This window comes from Delphinus delphis, chromosome 21 (assembly GCF_949987515.2).
Source record: "Delphinus delphis chromosome 21, mDelDel1.2, whole genome shotgun sequence".
Classification (NCBI taxonomy): Eukaryota; Metazoa; Chordata; class Mammalia; order Artiodactyla; family Delphinidae; genus Delphinus; species Delphinus delphis.
Window position 1 is genome coordinate 8137744 of NC_082703.1, and position 15643 is coordinate 8153386.

The 15643-nt window shown below is 41.5% G+C and overlaps 1 protein-coding gene across 3 annotated transcripts in view; it reads right to left on the bottom strand.

The window, feature by feature from the left end:
- The window catches only part of UNC5D (unc-5 netrin receptor D), a 603365-nt gene that overhangs the window by 107759 nt on the left and 479963 nt on the right, over window positions 1–15643 (bottom strand). For 2 of the 3 annotated variants that reach the window (XM_060001380.1, XM_060001379.1), the window contains exons 5-7: window positions 13746–13926; window positions 12740–12907; window positions 10803–10967 (exon numbers count right to left, since the gene is read on the bottom strand). In XM_060001380.1, coding sequence (XP_059857363.1) covers window positions 10803–10967; window positions 12740–12907; window positions 13746–13926 — 514 coding nt within the window. The remainder of the gene's footprint in view (window positions 1–10802; window positions 10968–12739; window positions 12908–13745; window positions 13927–15643) is intronic. The other variant, XM_060001381.1, reaches the window with a different exon arrangement.

Below are 15643 nucleotides of genomic sequence, written 5' to 3' on the forward strand. Positions count from 1 at the left end.
CCCACCGATTCACTGTGGGTTAGTTTGTTTTTATGATGGATATACAGGGTACAGTATGCTTTGGGGTTACAGCAAAGATGTTTAAGCATCTGTCTGCAAAGACTTTCTTATCGGCAATTGGCCTCAAAGTGATAAAATGCGCTGTTTCCAATTCTGCTCCGAGGGAAGATGCATATTCAGATTCTTCTATGCTGTAAATTGTTTTGCTTGGATTCCCTCCCTTCTATCCACAACAGGAAAATGTATGTATGTGTATACAGACATACACACTCACTCAAAACTAACCATAAATGTTCAGGGTCTATAATTCAAGCTTAAGGGAATAATCTATTGATAAACGTCATCACGATCACTTGCCTTACCTTAAGGGAGGAGTGATATTCAAATTATTTAAAAATAGTTTAGAAGCCTCCTGTCAGTGTGAGCACCAGCCCTGACATAGGGTCATGGTGACTTTCTGCTGTGTCCAGGGCGGTCCCTTTAGTTGCTGGGTCACAGGGAGGTGTGGGTAGGGAATGGATTGGGGGTGGGGGTGGTGAGACTGGGGAGGGTGTTATGATGACTATTCACTGACTGCTAAAGAAATACTTAGCAACTGATATACACAGGCCATCAGTCCTGTCTTATCAAAAAAAAAAAAATGCTGAAAAAGAAACTGTGAATTGTGAATCTTTGACTTGTAGTTTTATTCTAAGCTTCCTCAGGCCTCAGGCATGTAGAGTCTATATCTGTGTTTTTCATCTATTCTCAGTGCCTGGAACAGTAAGTGGAATATGGTAGGTACTCAATAAATATTTGTTGAACAGATGAGTGCTACTCAGCCTTGTATGTGCTTTCAATCACGATCATTACAAAGTCAGGGTCCCTAAATTTCCTAATTTCTGTATGAATTCCTAGGACATTGTAGCTTCTCAATGAAGGGAATGGAGCAGATGCTAGAGGCCTGCTTTGATGACTCAGTTCTTAGGGGTGGCTGGCAACCGGCTTTGCTGGGTAGGGGAGGGGGTTACCTTTGTTTCAGATCTAAAAGATGTCCCCCTATCACCCTGCATATTCATCATCCAAACGGTGAATTTTAGGTGTGACTGAACTAGAATATCTCCTCAAAGCTGGCTAAAAGACAAGTATCTGTAAAATCATGATGACTTCAAGTTTTTATACTGAGATGAAGCTTAGAGATCACCCAGCACCCCGTATCCCGCCCCCATTTGATAGTTATGGACAGAAGGCAAGGGATGGTGAGAGATCTGTCAAGGTCACATGCTAGTAACAAAACAACTGAACTAAGCCCTAGGACTCCTTACTCCCGGTGCAGAACCCTTTTCCCTACCCCATGATCTCTTTCTAAATGATCACGGCAATTTTCTATTCCACTGCACACTAATGTCGTCCTCTCCCAAACACAGGTATGCAAGGCCGGGGCTTTTAGGAGGATGCTGACACTTCTCTGGAAAAAGGACAAGGCCAGGGCTAAGGATAATGTATGCTGGTGATGTTCATATCATCTTCGCTTTCTGGATCACATGTCTCAATGCTCTTGAAGATACACACGTATTTGATTTGTAACGTAAGGAGAAAATATAGAATCGAAACAAAGACGTTTCCTCCACCTCTATTAATTCACTTTGTTCAGCACACCCCAGAGAGCACTGAATCCTTTACAGGAGTAGATTACTCTGTTTTAAATCACTTCCCTGGTTGGGTTCTTGCCGTTTCTTTTACGGCTGGTCCACTCTATGATCTCAGACATTAAATCTTTCTCTAATCCAGACTCATATTTCTTACCCAGGGTTTTGTGGAGTCCTGATTAAATAGACTGCAGAGGTAGGATCTGGAATACACAGAACTGCTGAAATGGGGAGAGTCTGTTTTATAGGACAGAAAGCCTAAATTTTGGAAACTTCCTGACTCTGGATATCATTAGTTACTGACCAAATCTATTAGATAGCTTTTAAAAATACAAAAAATAATGCCCAAATCGCTAATCTGGGGATGTGGGAATGTTGAATGATGGAAGTGTTGACATGTAACAGATACCATTGATCCAGAAGAGCCGGCACCAGGACGATAATCCTGGGATGTGGAGATTGTGTTATGGTCTAGCAGTGCGTGTGGGGGATTTTCCCCCCACCAGTGACAAAGGATCATTAAATGTGTGTTGACAAATTAGAATTTGCTTTATGAAAATTTATTTTCTAACACAATTGTTAGAACATGTGTATTTCATAACACGAGGGAAGCTCTCAGTATAATGAAGAATGATTTTCTCACTTGGGGACCATCCAGGCTTCTCTCCTGGGCCTTCCCCTTGAGTTATTTTTAATTAGTTGTTACAATCATAGAATTTTAGGACTTGTTGGGACCTCAGAGATCACCTGGTCTGTCTCCTCCTCATAACTAAATCCCCCCTGCAAAGGAAGACTGGAAAATCAAGAGCTGTTCTCTCAGCTACTTCTCAGACGTTTCTGGGAAAGGATATTGACACTTTGGTCTGACACCAAGTTGAAGAATCCTCATGAGTTGTTAGGGTCCTTGTAAACCGTGTTCCTCCAACTAACGGTATGTCTCAAATTACCCCTCAGAACTGGTTCATACAAAGAACACAATTTGTGTCCCATAGATTTTAATGTGAAGCACATTTTATTTCATTAGACACTGTATTAGTCAGATATATTACGAAATGTTTTAACAAAATATCTAAAGTGTCACTTGTCAATTCTTCCACAGAACATGGAAAACACACTTTTTCTGCCACAGGAATCCCTTTACTAGAACACACACACATTATTATTATTATTTACACAAATGGAGTGCTCACTACAGATGTCAAATGCTTTGCATGGTTTAGGTCATTTCCTCCTCAAAACGAACCCTTTGTAATAGACACTATTATAACTTTTCTTTTATAGAGGAATAAATTTAGGCATAGAGAAATGAAGAAATTTGCTCATAGCATTGCAACCGAAATTCAAACTCAAGCAATCTGACGCCAGAGCCCGGATTCTTCAACCTGTTACCTATAGGATAAATGTTCAAATCCTATAGGCTCAGCTCATTCATTTCTCTCAATTCTAGGTTCATGTCCATTTCTAATTTTTCAGAAAGAGAATAACATCTCAACTCAGAATCACAGAGGACGCTGGAAGGCCATTCAGCCTTTGCTCTCAATGCCAGCTCAACCCAGGCCCATCCTGGGCCAGCCCTCATGGAAACTCAACCTCTGTACCTTCTCGCGATCCCCAGTTAGGAGCCAGTGCCTTCCCTGTGCTTCTTGGGGATGCCATCTACAAAATATTTCTCTTTTCTTTGTAATGAATTTGTATTCCCATCAACCATCTGGCCCTGTGGCTAAAATTTCCCGTCCTTAAGAAATGTTTTTAAGCTTTCTACTGGGGTTTCTGTCTCCAGTTTACACTGTCACGGGGATCTGTTCTTATTTGTCTATCTGGTTTTCTTGGGGTTGTTCTGTTTTGTTTGGTTTTGTTTTAGTCTTCTTCCTCTCTCTCTAATGTGACGTGTGTACTGTGTGTACCCTCTCTAAGTAATGTGATATGGAGTTATGTATCCTGTTCTCCAGCTGCCCAAATTTAATGTTAGAGTCCTTCCTATTTACAGGAGAGATGTTTTATTTCAATTCCTCTCATAAAATGAACAAAGTTAACAAGATGCCTCAGAGATAAATAATCTTCCAGACATGTTTCTGGAGTATGACAGCACTTCCTGTCCAATTCCACTAAAAGAATGTAAGCCCAGTGTAAACGTTCATATGGAAATATGGTGGTAGTGGGTCAGGGGGAGTTGATAGGAATAGGAAAAAGAAGAAGAAAGAAACAGAATAATTGCATTGGTTTCTATTAGCTGAGAAGGAAATTTTTATGTAGGTTACTCTGTCATGACTACGTACATGTGGCACATGTCTGGGAAGAAATAAAGAGATGATGATGACAGAGGGAAAATTTCCTGTATCACAAAAGGCATCTTAGGGCTTCCCTGGTGGCGCAGTGGTTGAGAGTCCGCCTGCCGATGCAGGGGACGCGGGGTCGTGCCCCTGTCCGGGAGGATCCCACATGCCGCGGAGTGGCTGGGCCCGTGAGCCATGGCCGCTGGGCCTGAGCGTCCGGAGTCTGTGCTCCGCAACGGGAGAGGCCACAACAGTGAGAGGCCCGTGTACCGCAAAAAAAAAAAAAAAAAAAAAAAAAAAAAAAAAAAAAAGGGCATCTTAAGTCCTTGTTTCAGAGCTGGTTGAAAAGAAAGGCCACAGATTTTTTTTAAATTGAAGTATAGTTGGTTTACAATGTTGTGTTAGTTTCAGGTGTACAGCAAACTGATTCAGTTATATATATTCTTTTTCAGATTCTTTTCCCTTTTAGGTTATTACAGAATATTGAGTATAGTTCTCTGTGCTATTCAGTAAGTCCTTGTTATTTACTTATTTTATATACAGTAGTGTGTGTATGTGAATCCCAAACTCCTCACTTATCCCCCACCCCACTTTCCTCTTTGGTAACCATAAATTTATTTTCTATGCCTGAGGCCATAGATTTTCAGTGGTTTACTAAATACATATCAATCATCAATGGGCCAATGGATGAAGGTCAGTCCTTACTTGGAAGGGGGATGATGCTCAAAAAGACAATCAGCTGTCTTTATCTTCTTGTTAACAAGGCATAAATGCAGAAAAGTCCACAGAGGGTGGATAACAAAGCGGAGACATTTTATGGTAATTTGCCGTATGTGGCTCATTCTTTTTCCTTTTTATGCTCAATTCCACACAGGATGTGGCACCAGAGTTCAAATCCTCTTACCACAAGGCACAAAAGTAAAAGTTTTAGCCTTGTAGAATTTAAAAAAAATGCTTTCACTAAGACATATGAGTATTGAGCTATCTCTATTTTCTTTTTTAATTAAGCACAACGGAAACTTCTGTTATGAGCCACTTCACTCTGTCTCGTTAAAGCGTGTTATTCACTGATCTTCTTATTGGGTCTCATAACGGGAAAGTATTATTGGGGCATGGGAGAGAGATTGTGGCTAAGTTGCTAATGACACCACATATGTCCAAATCTACATTCTTATCACTCCTGTGGGTCTGCAATATTATATCCACATTTTCTATGCTGTCTACATAAAGGCAACTCTGAATTAATCAATTGTTTGTTATGCAGAAAGGCAGCTATTGGGTATTTCTAGGGAAAATCTTCATGGAAAAAGGAATACCTACTATGTACTACAAATGGAATGGAAATGGGTTTTTAACATTAAAACTACTTGGGAGAATTAACAAGCAGTAGGAAACTTCATGACAACTTAATGCATTGTGCTAGCATGTTATCTTGCTGATGCCATTTTTATTTCTTTGCTATATAGAATTTCACTGTGCTATAATTAACCAATTATGTAGTGCGGCAGGCCCTGAAATATGACCTTATCCAACAAAAAGTTTTTAGAAGAGTCCAACATGATTCCTGACTCTCTGCCCAAAGAAAGGACATGACGGTTTTCGTTTTGGTAAAGGGACATCCATGTTATAATCTTATATATGAAACAAATATTCTGTAAACCACTAGCAAAAAGTAAGAGTTGTTTCGGATGCACTTAGCTAACTCTGGAGTGAATATTCTCTTATTCAGTGCCCTAAAGAAATACAGGGAAGGGACCCAGGTAATTACTGTAATGGATAACAATGAGAAAATGCTTCCAAGGCAACCTGTACTCTGATGTGATTACAGGCTCACCTTTTCAGGTGCTTCCTTTAGGTCACTTAAGTAGATAGTTCAACAGACAATGTGGTTAGATTATGAGATGTAGCTTGGGGATGTTTATTTGAACCTGCTATTGTATAGACATCTTTATCCTTGATGGGGTTTCCAAACTGTCACCTCCAACTTTTCTTATCAGTGTAACGCAGGAGAAATGAAAACAAAGCACGATGTAACTGATCTTTCCATTTCTGAACTGTCAATGTTGAAATGACCTAGCTCACATCCTGACAAGAAGGACTGATTAGCTATCAGGTAGCTCAGCCTTGAAGATTTCCTCTCTCTTTTGGGTCCCTGTGACATTTCTCTGGCTTCGTTCTCACTGCACATCTGGGCACTAATCCCCTCTGAAGCAGATTCACTCAATCCTCTGAAGCCAAAGCCCTTAGTTTTTCATCTGCTGGAATAAAAAGGAGAGGGAGCAGGCTCCCCTTACTTCTCAGACTCAAACTAAACACCCCACTATTTTCACCCTTCTGTTCCTGCCAATGAGGAACGTACATGTCATTTACACGGACATTTCTGTGATCCTCCGGCACAGAAGCAGCTAAGTTCAGCAAGTAGGAAGGACAGCGGTCAGAAAACTACCTGATTTTGACGTTAATGCTTAAAAAACATGGATCCACGAGTTCTTGTCTCTCGACGGTCATCCCATGTAATTATCTTCCTCGAAAAGAACTGTTCTAGCGTAAAGGCCCTGGATGTTTAGTTTATGCTTGTCATTTGGAACCTCGGACTCACTGCTATTGGTACCAACTGCTTAATCTTACACTCCCCGGTCTTGGGGCATCTCTTTCCTTGTTGAGGGCATTTAGGTGTGGCCATCTGTGACAGCATAACACTAAGGTCCTGTGCTAGTCACAACCGACCTAGCAACAACCATACCCCAATATTAAAGTGATCACTCAGAGCTGGCAGCTCCATCTCTAGGAGGAATGCAGCCCTCAGGGACAACAAAAGGAATCCAGATGCTTTGTTGAGAGCTAAATAAAAGCAAAGAACTGTAGGTCATCCAACAGCCGAGCAATGTCATTGTGTAACTGCCAAGAGAAGTTGGGAATTGAGGACTTGCTTTAGGGTCGTATCTGGCATAAAGGGAAGAAAATTTAAAAGAAGGAAATCCCCAAATTGGAACATGACCTAGATCTTTCAGGAAGCGACTGCTCCATAGAGCTGTTGCCAAATGCTATTTTAATCAAACCAAACCTTCACTGGATCTCTATCCTGAGAGCACAGCTAGTTTCACCAAGAGCACCCTGGCGAAGTACCAGCTAGAAGCATAGAGTGATGTTGGCATCATCTAACTAGACTGCTGTTCATTGATTCCCGCAGAGATAGTAAAATGCTATTCATTTTTGTTGACGTGACTAGCCACTCTCTGTCTAAAAGGGCAGAATACGTCCCAGTGTTGGGCTCTTAGAAACATACCCCTTTCCCACTGATGTATAAATACATCTCATTCACCTCTATGATTTCACAGGCTTCACTCTTTTTCCATCACGAAGCTTAGTCATTGTAGCCATCAAGAGTCTCTGATCATGTCTGACAGACATCTTAATATGCATATTACAGAGGCAAAGAATGCTAGAAAAACTCATGCTTAAGTAGGAAAGGGAATAGGGGAACGAATAGATTGAACAGAAAGGAAAGGCGTACACAGCATTTTAAACTCAGGAGGGGATTTAACAGAGCTCTCAACCTTCAGTGCTGAACATATTCTAAACCTCACTGTTTCCCTACCCGTTTGATTTCCACTGTTGGAAAATGTAAACAGCATATCCACTAAACTGCACATGTGAGACTAAAACCACACATGGCCAATGTCCAAAGAAGGGTTTCATTCAGTAATTAAAGCAATTTCCTGAACCTCGGCTTGACTGGCTCCAAGGAAAGAACTATGCTTTGGGACTTCCCAAGTACATATGCGTTTATGATGGTGAATTTTATGTGCCAACACAACTGGGCCATGAGGTGCCCAAATATTTGGTCAGACATTAGTCTGTGAGGGTGTTTTCAGATGAGACCAACACTGAAATGGACAGGCTGAGAAAAGCAGATTGCCCTCTATAATGTGGGTGGGTCACATCTAATCAGCTGAAGTCCTGATCCTTCCCAAGTACGAGAGACTTCTGCCTGAAAGCCTCTGAACTGGGCCATTGGCTCTTCCTGGCTCTATAGCAGCCTGCCAGCCTTTGGACTTGAACTGGGACATTGGTTCTGCAGATTCTGGACTTGCCAGCCTCTATAATAACATGAACCAATTTCTCATAATAAATCTCTTTACATATGTATGTATGTGCGTATGTTTATAGCCTGTATCTTACATACGTATCCTATTGGTTCTGTTTCTCTGGAGAACCCTGATGAATACAATATCTCAGATTTTAAAATTGGGATCTAGACTGGTCACTATCCTCTTAGTGCTGGTAATTCCTTTTAGCCCTAAACATAACTCTTACTCAACTAAAAAATAACCATATATTACAAGTGCAAATGAATAATATTTACATATTTGATAACAATTCTTTCTCACATTAGGAGCTAACCATTGTCTGTCTTCAATCAGTAACTCTAAGTGTCAGTCAACCAAGGTTGAAGCTTGACATTCATAGAATTTTCCCCAAGCTCAAGCTCAGTTGCTGGTTGTTAGGAAAGGTTATTATATGGTCATCTAAAATTCAACCAGTACTTTCTTATTTCTAATATTTCAAAAGTGTCTAATGATCATCTAAACTATAATCAGTAGCCACATAGTTATACTGTCAACAGCTTTTTAGAAGATATATGAGATTAGAGTCCTAACTACAGTCCTAATCAATGGAAGAATATGTTTACAAACATGTTAAAAATAGTCATACCTTAAAGGTATATTTCAGATAAATCTGGTGGTAGTCAAGGGTGGCCAGAGACACATTTCCTTAAACTTCTTGCTAATGAATTTGTGTTGTTTCCTTACATTTGAAAAGACTGGAATAGACACTTCATCAAAAAACATAGATGAATGACCAATAAACAAATGAAAATTTGCTCAATATCGTTAGCCATTACAGAAATGCAAATTAAAATCACAAATGTACTTACTCATTAGAATGACTTACTTTAAAAAGACCAATACCAAGTGTTGGCAAAGATGTGGAACAATTAGCACAGTTACATCTTAGTGGTAAAAATTGAAATGATTACAGCTACTGTGGAAAGTTTCTTATAAAGTTAAATATCTAATTATGATATGACCCACCAATCCCACTTCTAGGTATTTACCCAAAAGAAACGAAAATACATGTCCACACAAAGATCTGTACACAAGGGTTCATAGAAGCTTTGTTCATGGTAGCCCCCAAATGGTAACAACCCTATGTCCGTCAGCTCATGAAAGGATAAACAAATTGTGGTAGATCCATCAAATGGAGTACTACTTAAGAATAAGAAAGAACTAATTACTGATAGAGGTAACAGCATGGAGGAACGTCAAAAGCATTATGTCAAGTGAAAGAAAGTAGAAGGTGGTTGGGGTAGGAGGAAAGGACTGACTGCAAAAGAACATGAGGAGACTTTGGGGATTAATGGAAATGTTCTCTGACTTATTTGTGATGGTGTATACAACCGTACATGTTTGTCAGAATTCATCCAACTGCACAATTAAAATGGGTGGACTGTATCATATGTAACTTAGACATCAATACAGCTGATTTTAAAAAAATGTTTCCTTACATTTAGGAAGGGGACGGGATGTATTTATTCGAGAGCAGGCCCTTTCATCACTGAGACTGGTGGGTAAGTTCCCTTTAGTTACAGACCCTTGTATTGTATCTGACACACGCAGGCTACTCAGCAGTAGTACCAGCAAACAAAGGAACTATGGGCTATGAGAAAGTGCTTCTTTCAATGTTTCAATGTATTAACCATTTAGACTTATTTTGAAAATACGACTGTTTGTAGAGGCTTGCTTTCAAGCACAGCTAGTCATATTGATACAGAAAAAAAAATGCAACTTAGATGTTTCCTTCATACCATAATCTTCCCAAATAAAAAGGACATATATTCCTGAAAAGATGACACACTATTGAACTACACTGTTTCTTTTTTGCTGGATGTTTTCCAAGAAGGCAACCTGGTTCTAGAGAATAGGTATGCCTTGAATCTCCTGTTTTTGAAGGATCTAAGAAAAATCAAATACACCTTAGCACATCTGAGTGGGCAAGTAGAGAAGGAACTGATATTTACTGAGCACCTATTCTGTTCCATGAAATATACAAATACATTATTTTATCACTGAGCCTTGACGATAACCAACAATAGGTACTTTTTTGGGACTTACAGTCAGAGAAGTTAAGCAGCTAAATGACTTGCCCAAGACCACGAAGCTAGTATAGGACAGCACCAAATTAAAACCAATCTCTATGTGGCTCTATTTGACCCTCCCATACTTTCATAACCAGGCAGACAGTCACTTGAAGATGGCTGTAATGTAATCTCGGGAATAAAGCAAAGGCTTGGGAGTTCTGAAATGAGCATTCTATTTCCTGCCTTGCCAGACCAATTTGATACAAAACCCACCCACCTCCTCAGGGCCATATTTTCCCCCCATCTGTAAGGCAACAGTCACAACACGTCCCTTTGTTCCAGAACCATGGTCCCTGAGGACCACGAAACACTTGATAGTGCTGTAAAATTCCTGGGAGAAATACAAGCATATGGTGATCTGTATCAGAATTTCACCAAACCAAAAAATGCTGGCCCCTAAAAGAAAAGACTTGCTAAGCTCAAAAGCCTAACTCATTTTCTTTCATCATGTATCTTCAGATCATATCCGGTTACGTCCATCATAAACATAGCATTTGTGGAACTGACAGTGATAACGATGTTTAAAATGACCCCACCTCTACTAAACATCTCTTTGTCTACTGTTCGACACTTTTCACCCATATTCTCTTTGCTCTGGGAGATTTTGTTTTCTGTGAACTTATTTCACCGAATTAACGGTCATGGCATTTCTTTTCCTATGCTGGACAGACACAGAAGACGTGCAACAGAAGGTGTTACCTAGGATGCAGAGACCATCTGTGCAGTTCTCGGATTCCTGGCTTAGGCCTTCGCAGAATTTGCCCCCATTTCTTGGGGCTGGGGCTGTGCACTCGCGGATCCGCAGATGCTCGCACTCTGGGCTGCAGACTGACCACTCTCCCCACACCTCCCAGCTCCCGTCCACTTCAAAGGGAAACAGAGGGAACCATCGTTAGAATGAATCTGGCAGCTGTTGGGAGACTCACCCCAGGGCCGCTGTTGTTCTTAGAGCTGGATTTTAAACCGTCACCACCACCACAAAAACAAAATAATATATGTGTTTATCTTCTCTCCGTGGTTTCTTTCCTAAAGAGACAGGCTAACAAAAGCAGTGGCGTAATTCTCTTGCTATTTCAGGATGAGACCAATTTACTGAATTTGGGCAAATATTTGAATTACCCATGCCCTTGGGTTAGCTAATAATGTTATTATCCATTCTTTCCCCATCTTTCATGCCCAAATGCACCTTAGATGGACAGATACACTATGTGCAGGAACCACTGGTAATCACCGCTTCCTTGTGGGTTCATGGTTTAGAACAGAGAGCAGAATAAATGCTCTTCAAGTCCTAAAAGCCCCTCAATAAGAAAAACTTAAACCCATATATACTGACAGTATTAAACTGAAACAGGTCAGCCAAACCCCAAGACGCCAAGACTTACACAAATAGAATTTCTTGGGTCGTGCATTGCCGCTGTACGTAGAAACGAACAAACTGAATCTAATTCTCCTAGAAAACCACCCTAGAGATTATGGCAGCTGTTGGAGATAAGTGTCCCACTATCTCCCAGGAAAAGGCCAACCATGCTTATGTGGGTTACTGAAGACACTGCCATTTTTAATCTAGAGTAGCTAGGCAAGAGCAGGGTAAAATACAAATACTGAACTTGAAGCAAAATGTCTGAGTCCTTATCTTGGTTCTGTCAACTTCTGGGTGAAGCACCCTAAGTAAGCACTTAGCCTGACTTCACTATTTCTGTCAACTGGGGGTCATAAAAATCACAACACAGAGCTAAACGACATTACATGTATACATGTATCTTGCACAGTACCCGGCACATAGTAAGCACTCAATAAATGTATACTGAATGCAAATTCAAAACAAAGCTCCAAGCATATGCTGCTGGTGAGAGCCTGGCCTTAGCTTTGAGTGGAACTAGACTCGCAATTTTAAAGACACGAGTCTCTGGTCCAGTGTCCTTGGAGCTAATGGTTGACCATGCATGTGAGACCCAGGATCAATTGATTTCTCAGTGGGAGGATATGCTTCTCATTCAGAAAGTCATCTTCCATCTCAGCTACTCCTCATTGTATAAATTGGGTGAGAGCCAGTAAGATGAGCAAAAGAACTCACAAAAGCCATATTTGGTAAAGGAAGCCTCTCTCTACTCAGAGAGGAAGGCAAGCAGAGCCCACATTCGAAATGGAAACTGCTGTGATACAATCTCTGCCAATTATATTGCCAATAAATACAAAGGTAAAACTGATGAGGTTAGTTGATTGGTGACTGATGATAAAAGGTCAAGGATTTGGTACCTGTTTTGTGCTCACAGACACCTCACTTAATCCCTATTATACAGATGAATGCTACAAAATGGGAGAACCCGAGGAGAGAAGGGGATGGCTTAGCCCAATCAAACACTGGTAGTATAAAAATACGTCAAAACATTTGGCTTATTGATGGTGAGTGTCTAGGGTCATCTGAGTATTAAGAAAAAAATTATGCCCCCAAACAGAGGTATTTCACCCATGTTCTTGCTATTACAATGAGTTCCACATTAGCACTTTGGACAAAGGCTCCACTCGAAGAACTTGGAAGATGGTAACTTTGGAAAGGAAGGTTCTACTGAGAGCTTCATACCAGCCCAATAATGTTGGTGGATCCGAAGGGAAAAGGGAATCTACGTATATCTCACCAGGACAAAGAGAGGTGCAGGTTATTTTCTGCACTGACATTCCCTCACAAAAGGCTCCACCATTGAGAGGAGCTGGGTTGGTGCAGGTCCGGGAGCGTTTCTGCCATCCTCTACCACAGCGAACATTGCAGGCTGACCACTCTGTCCAGGAAGACCAGCCTCCATTCACTGAGAGAGAAAAATGGGGAGGGGAGAAAAAAAAGGAAAGAGGTATTTACTGATTGCCTACTATGTGCAAGCCACTTGTGAGTTGTGTTGTGAGTTGAGTACCAAGAGACTGGCGGGGACCCTCCCCGGCTGCCCCATCGTGAGGCAACAGTAGGGCTGATCTAGTCTCCACCCCTCAATCTACTCTTCTGATACAGGAGGGATACAGAGAATTTGCATTGCAAGGAAATGATGAACCATCAATGTATCTCTAAAGCACTTGAAAATCCGGAGTATAAGAAGAAAATGTCAGCATTTGAATTTCTATTAACTTTAAATGCTTCAAAAATAAATCCCAGGGCTCTTCTATTGTGGAAGGGAGTGCCTTTACTTCAATAGCTGGGAATTTCATTTATACAATACCTGAGATATTCAGCAAATAGTCATGTTTGTTTTTGGTGGATTTCATATGCCAGGAGAGGAGGTGCCGACAGCAGGTCTGGGGAAGATGCGGGGGGGGGGGGTGGATGTTGGGTTTGCGAAGAGTGGGAAGCAGAAGTTGCCCACCTCATTTCGTTTCAAATATAAACACAATGAAAGAAAACAAACAACTTTTTAAATTATTTTGAAAAGAGATCGAAAATGTCACTGACTATCTCCAGAAGTCCAATTCTGGATGAAAGAGAAACAGGCATCTGCCTCCACCTGTCAAAGGGGTGAGGCAGGAGAGAACGCTATAATGGATAACCCCCAAAGTCCTTTCCGTTCTAAACATTGAAAGCTTTAATGAAATGCACCTCCCTCTACCTCTTTGCTTTCTGTCCTCTCTATCCATTCCTGGCCTTTGGGTTGGTCTTACCATAAACCACCACTGTGGCTGACAGGCTCCTCCTCTTGGCTACGATGTTGGCCGCCATGCATGTATAATTTCCGGAGTCCGAGAGCCGTGCCTGCCGGATGATGAGGTTGTGGTCTGCCCTGGTGTCAATGTTCTCATCTTGTTCAGAGTCAATGGGCTCCTCGTTTTTCAGCCATTCCACCTATCAGAAGACAGCAATGTTCATAAGTCATTAAAAAAAAAGAACTTTCCTGGAGTTGGAAGATGAGCAGTTAGGGCATATGGGAGAGAGCTGTACCTAACATTCAGAGTAGCAACAATGATTTTTAAAAATCTTTATTCCATATCCCATCCTTTTTTGTATTCTCAGGACATGAACACTCAAGCTACTAAACTGGAGGCTGGAAGAGAACGTAAATATCCTATTGACTTTGACCTATTTTCTAAAACTGCAGTGGGAGAGAGGAAAGACTGTAATTAGGTCATTTCATTATATTTCATTGTGTTACAACTCTGACGACGATGATGATGATATTTTAATAACTGGCCCAAAATGGAGCTCAGAAAAATCAACACCTATATGTAGACTTTGTAATTTGTGCGGAGAGGATATTATGTTGTCAGACAGGGTTTGAAGTCAATATGTTTCCATTTGAACACATTTTAACAAAGGTGCGATGGTGTCTAAAGGCCACTGTAACACAGATTTGGGTAATCATAGGCACATAAATGAAACTCAGATTTCAATATTCCCTGCTTTTGGGGATATGTTTCTTCGGTGATCATTTATGTTACTACTTCAGGGATTCAGCAGACATTTAGGTCGGATCAGGCACCCCAGACATCTAAGCCTGTCTCCCTTCCAAAGGAGCTCACTTTTCACATCCTCTGAGCGTAGGCTAGTCCCATCTTTGGTTTGTTTTCTCTAGCTTGCTCCTAGAGAACCTATTTCCCTCTTTCCATCTCCACCCTAATCCTATCCTTGGTCCAAAGTTCTCTTTCCTTGGACACCTGAGGAAGACCCAGATGAGACCTTCTACTCCCTGGATTCTCATCCTCCCCACAGCTGGGCTGCACCAACCCTACCTCTCTTATTTCATCAAGCAGACCAGTCTTCCCAGACCTAACTGCCTTCCTTCCCCATTTTGTCCTTTGCTACCCCATCTAAACAACGTCTCCACTCTCTCATGCCATCTCGGTAGCACCAGACGCAGCTCTTGTTTGACAATAACCATTTAGCTCTAGTTATCAGTATGTGTTATACACAGGAATTTAACAGACACATCAAAACGGTAATTCAGGGCTTCCCTGGTGGCACAGTGGTTGAGAGTCCGCCTGCTGATGCAGGGGACACGGGTTCGTGCCCCAGTCCGGGAAGATCCCACATGCCGCGGAGCGGCTGGGCCCGTGAGCCATGGCCGCTGAGACTGCACATCCGGAGCCTGTGCTCCGCAATGGGAGAGGCCACAACAGTGAGAGGCCCGCGTACCGCAAAAAAAAAAAAAAACAACCAAAAAAATGGTAATTCAACACAAAAAGCAACGGCAATGACTACAACAAAAAGACACCATGTGGAAGCACATGCATCTGGGTTCTTTTCACCATACCCTCCCTGCCCCCCACTAGCATAGATAGTTGAAAGTTGGCTTTAGTTGGCTCGTTTCATGTTTGTATCTAAAGACTTCTAATTTGTTGCCAATCATCAAGTAACGTCTGTTAGACAGCAATTTGGTCTAATAAATATTTTTGGCTTCTATAAAAAGGGATTTATTGGGGACTTCCCTGGTAGTGTAGTGGTTAACAATCTGCCTGCGAATGCAGGAGACACAGGTTCGAGCCCTGGTCTGGGAAGATCCCACATGCTGCGGAGCAACAAAGCCCATGCGCCACAACTCCTGAGCCTGTGCTCTAGAGCCCGC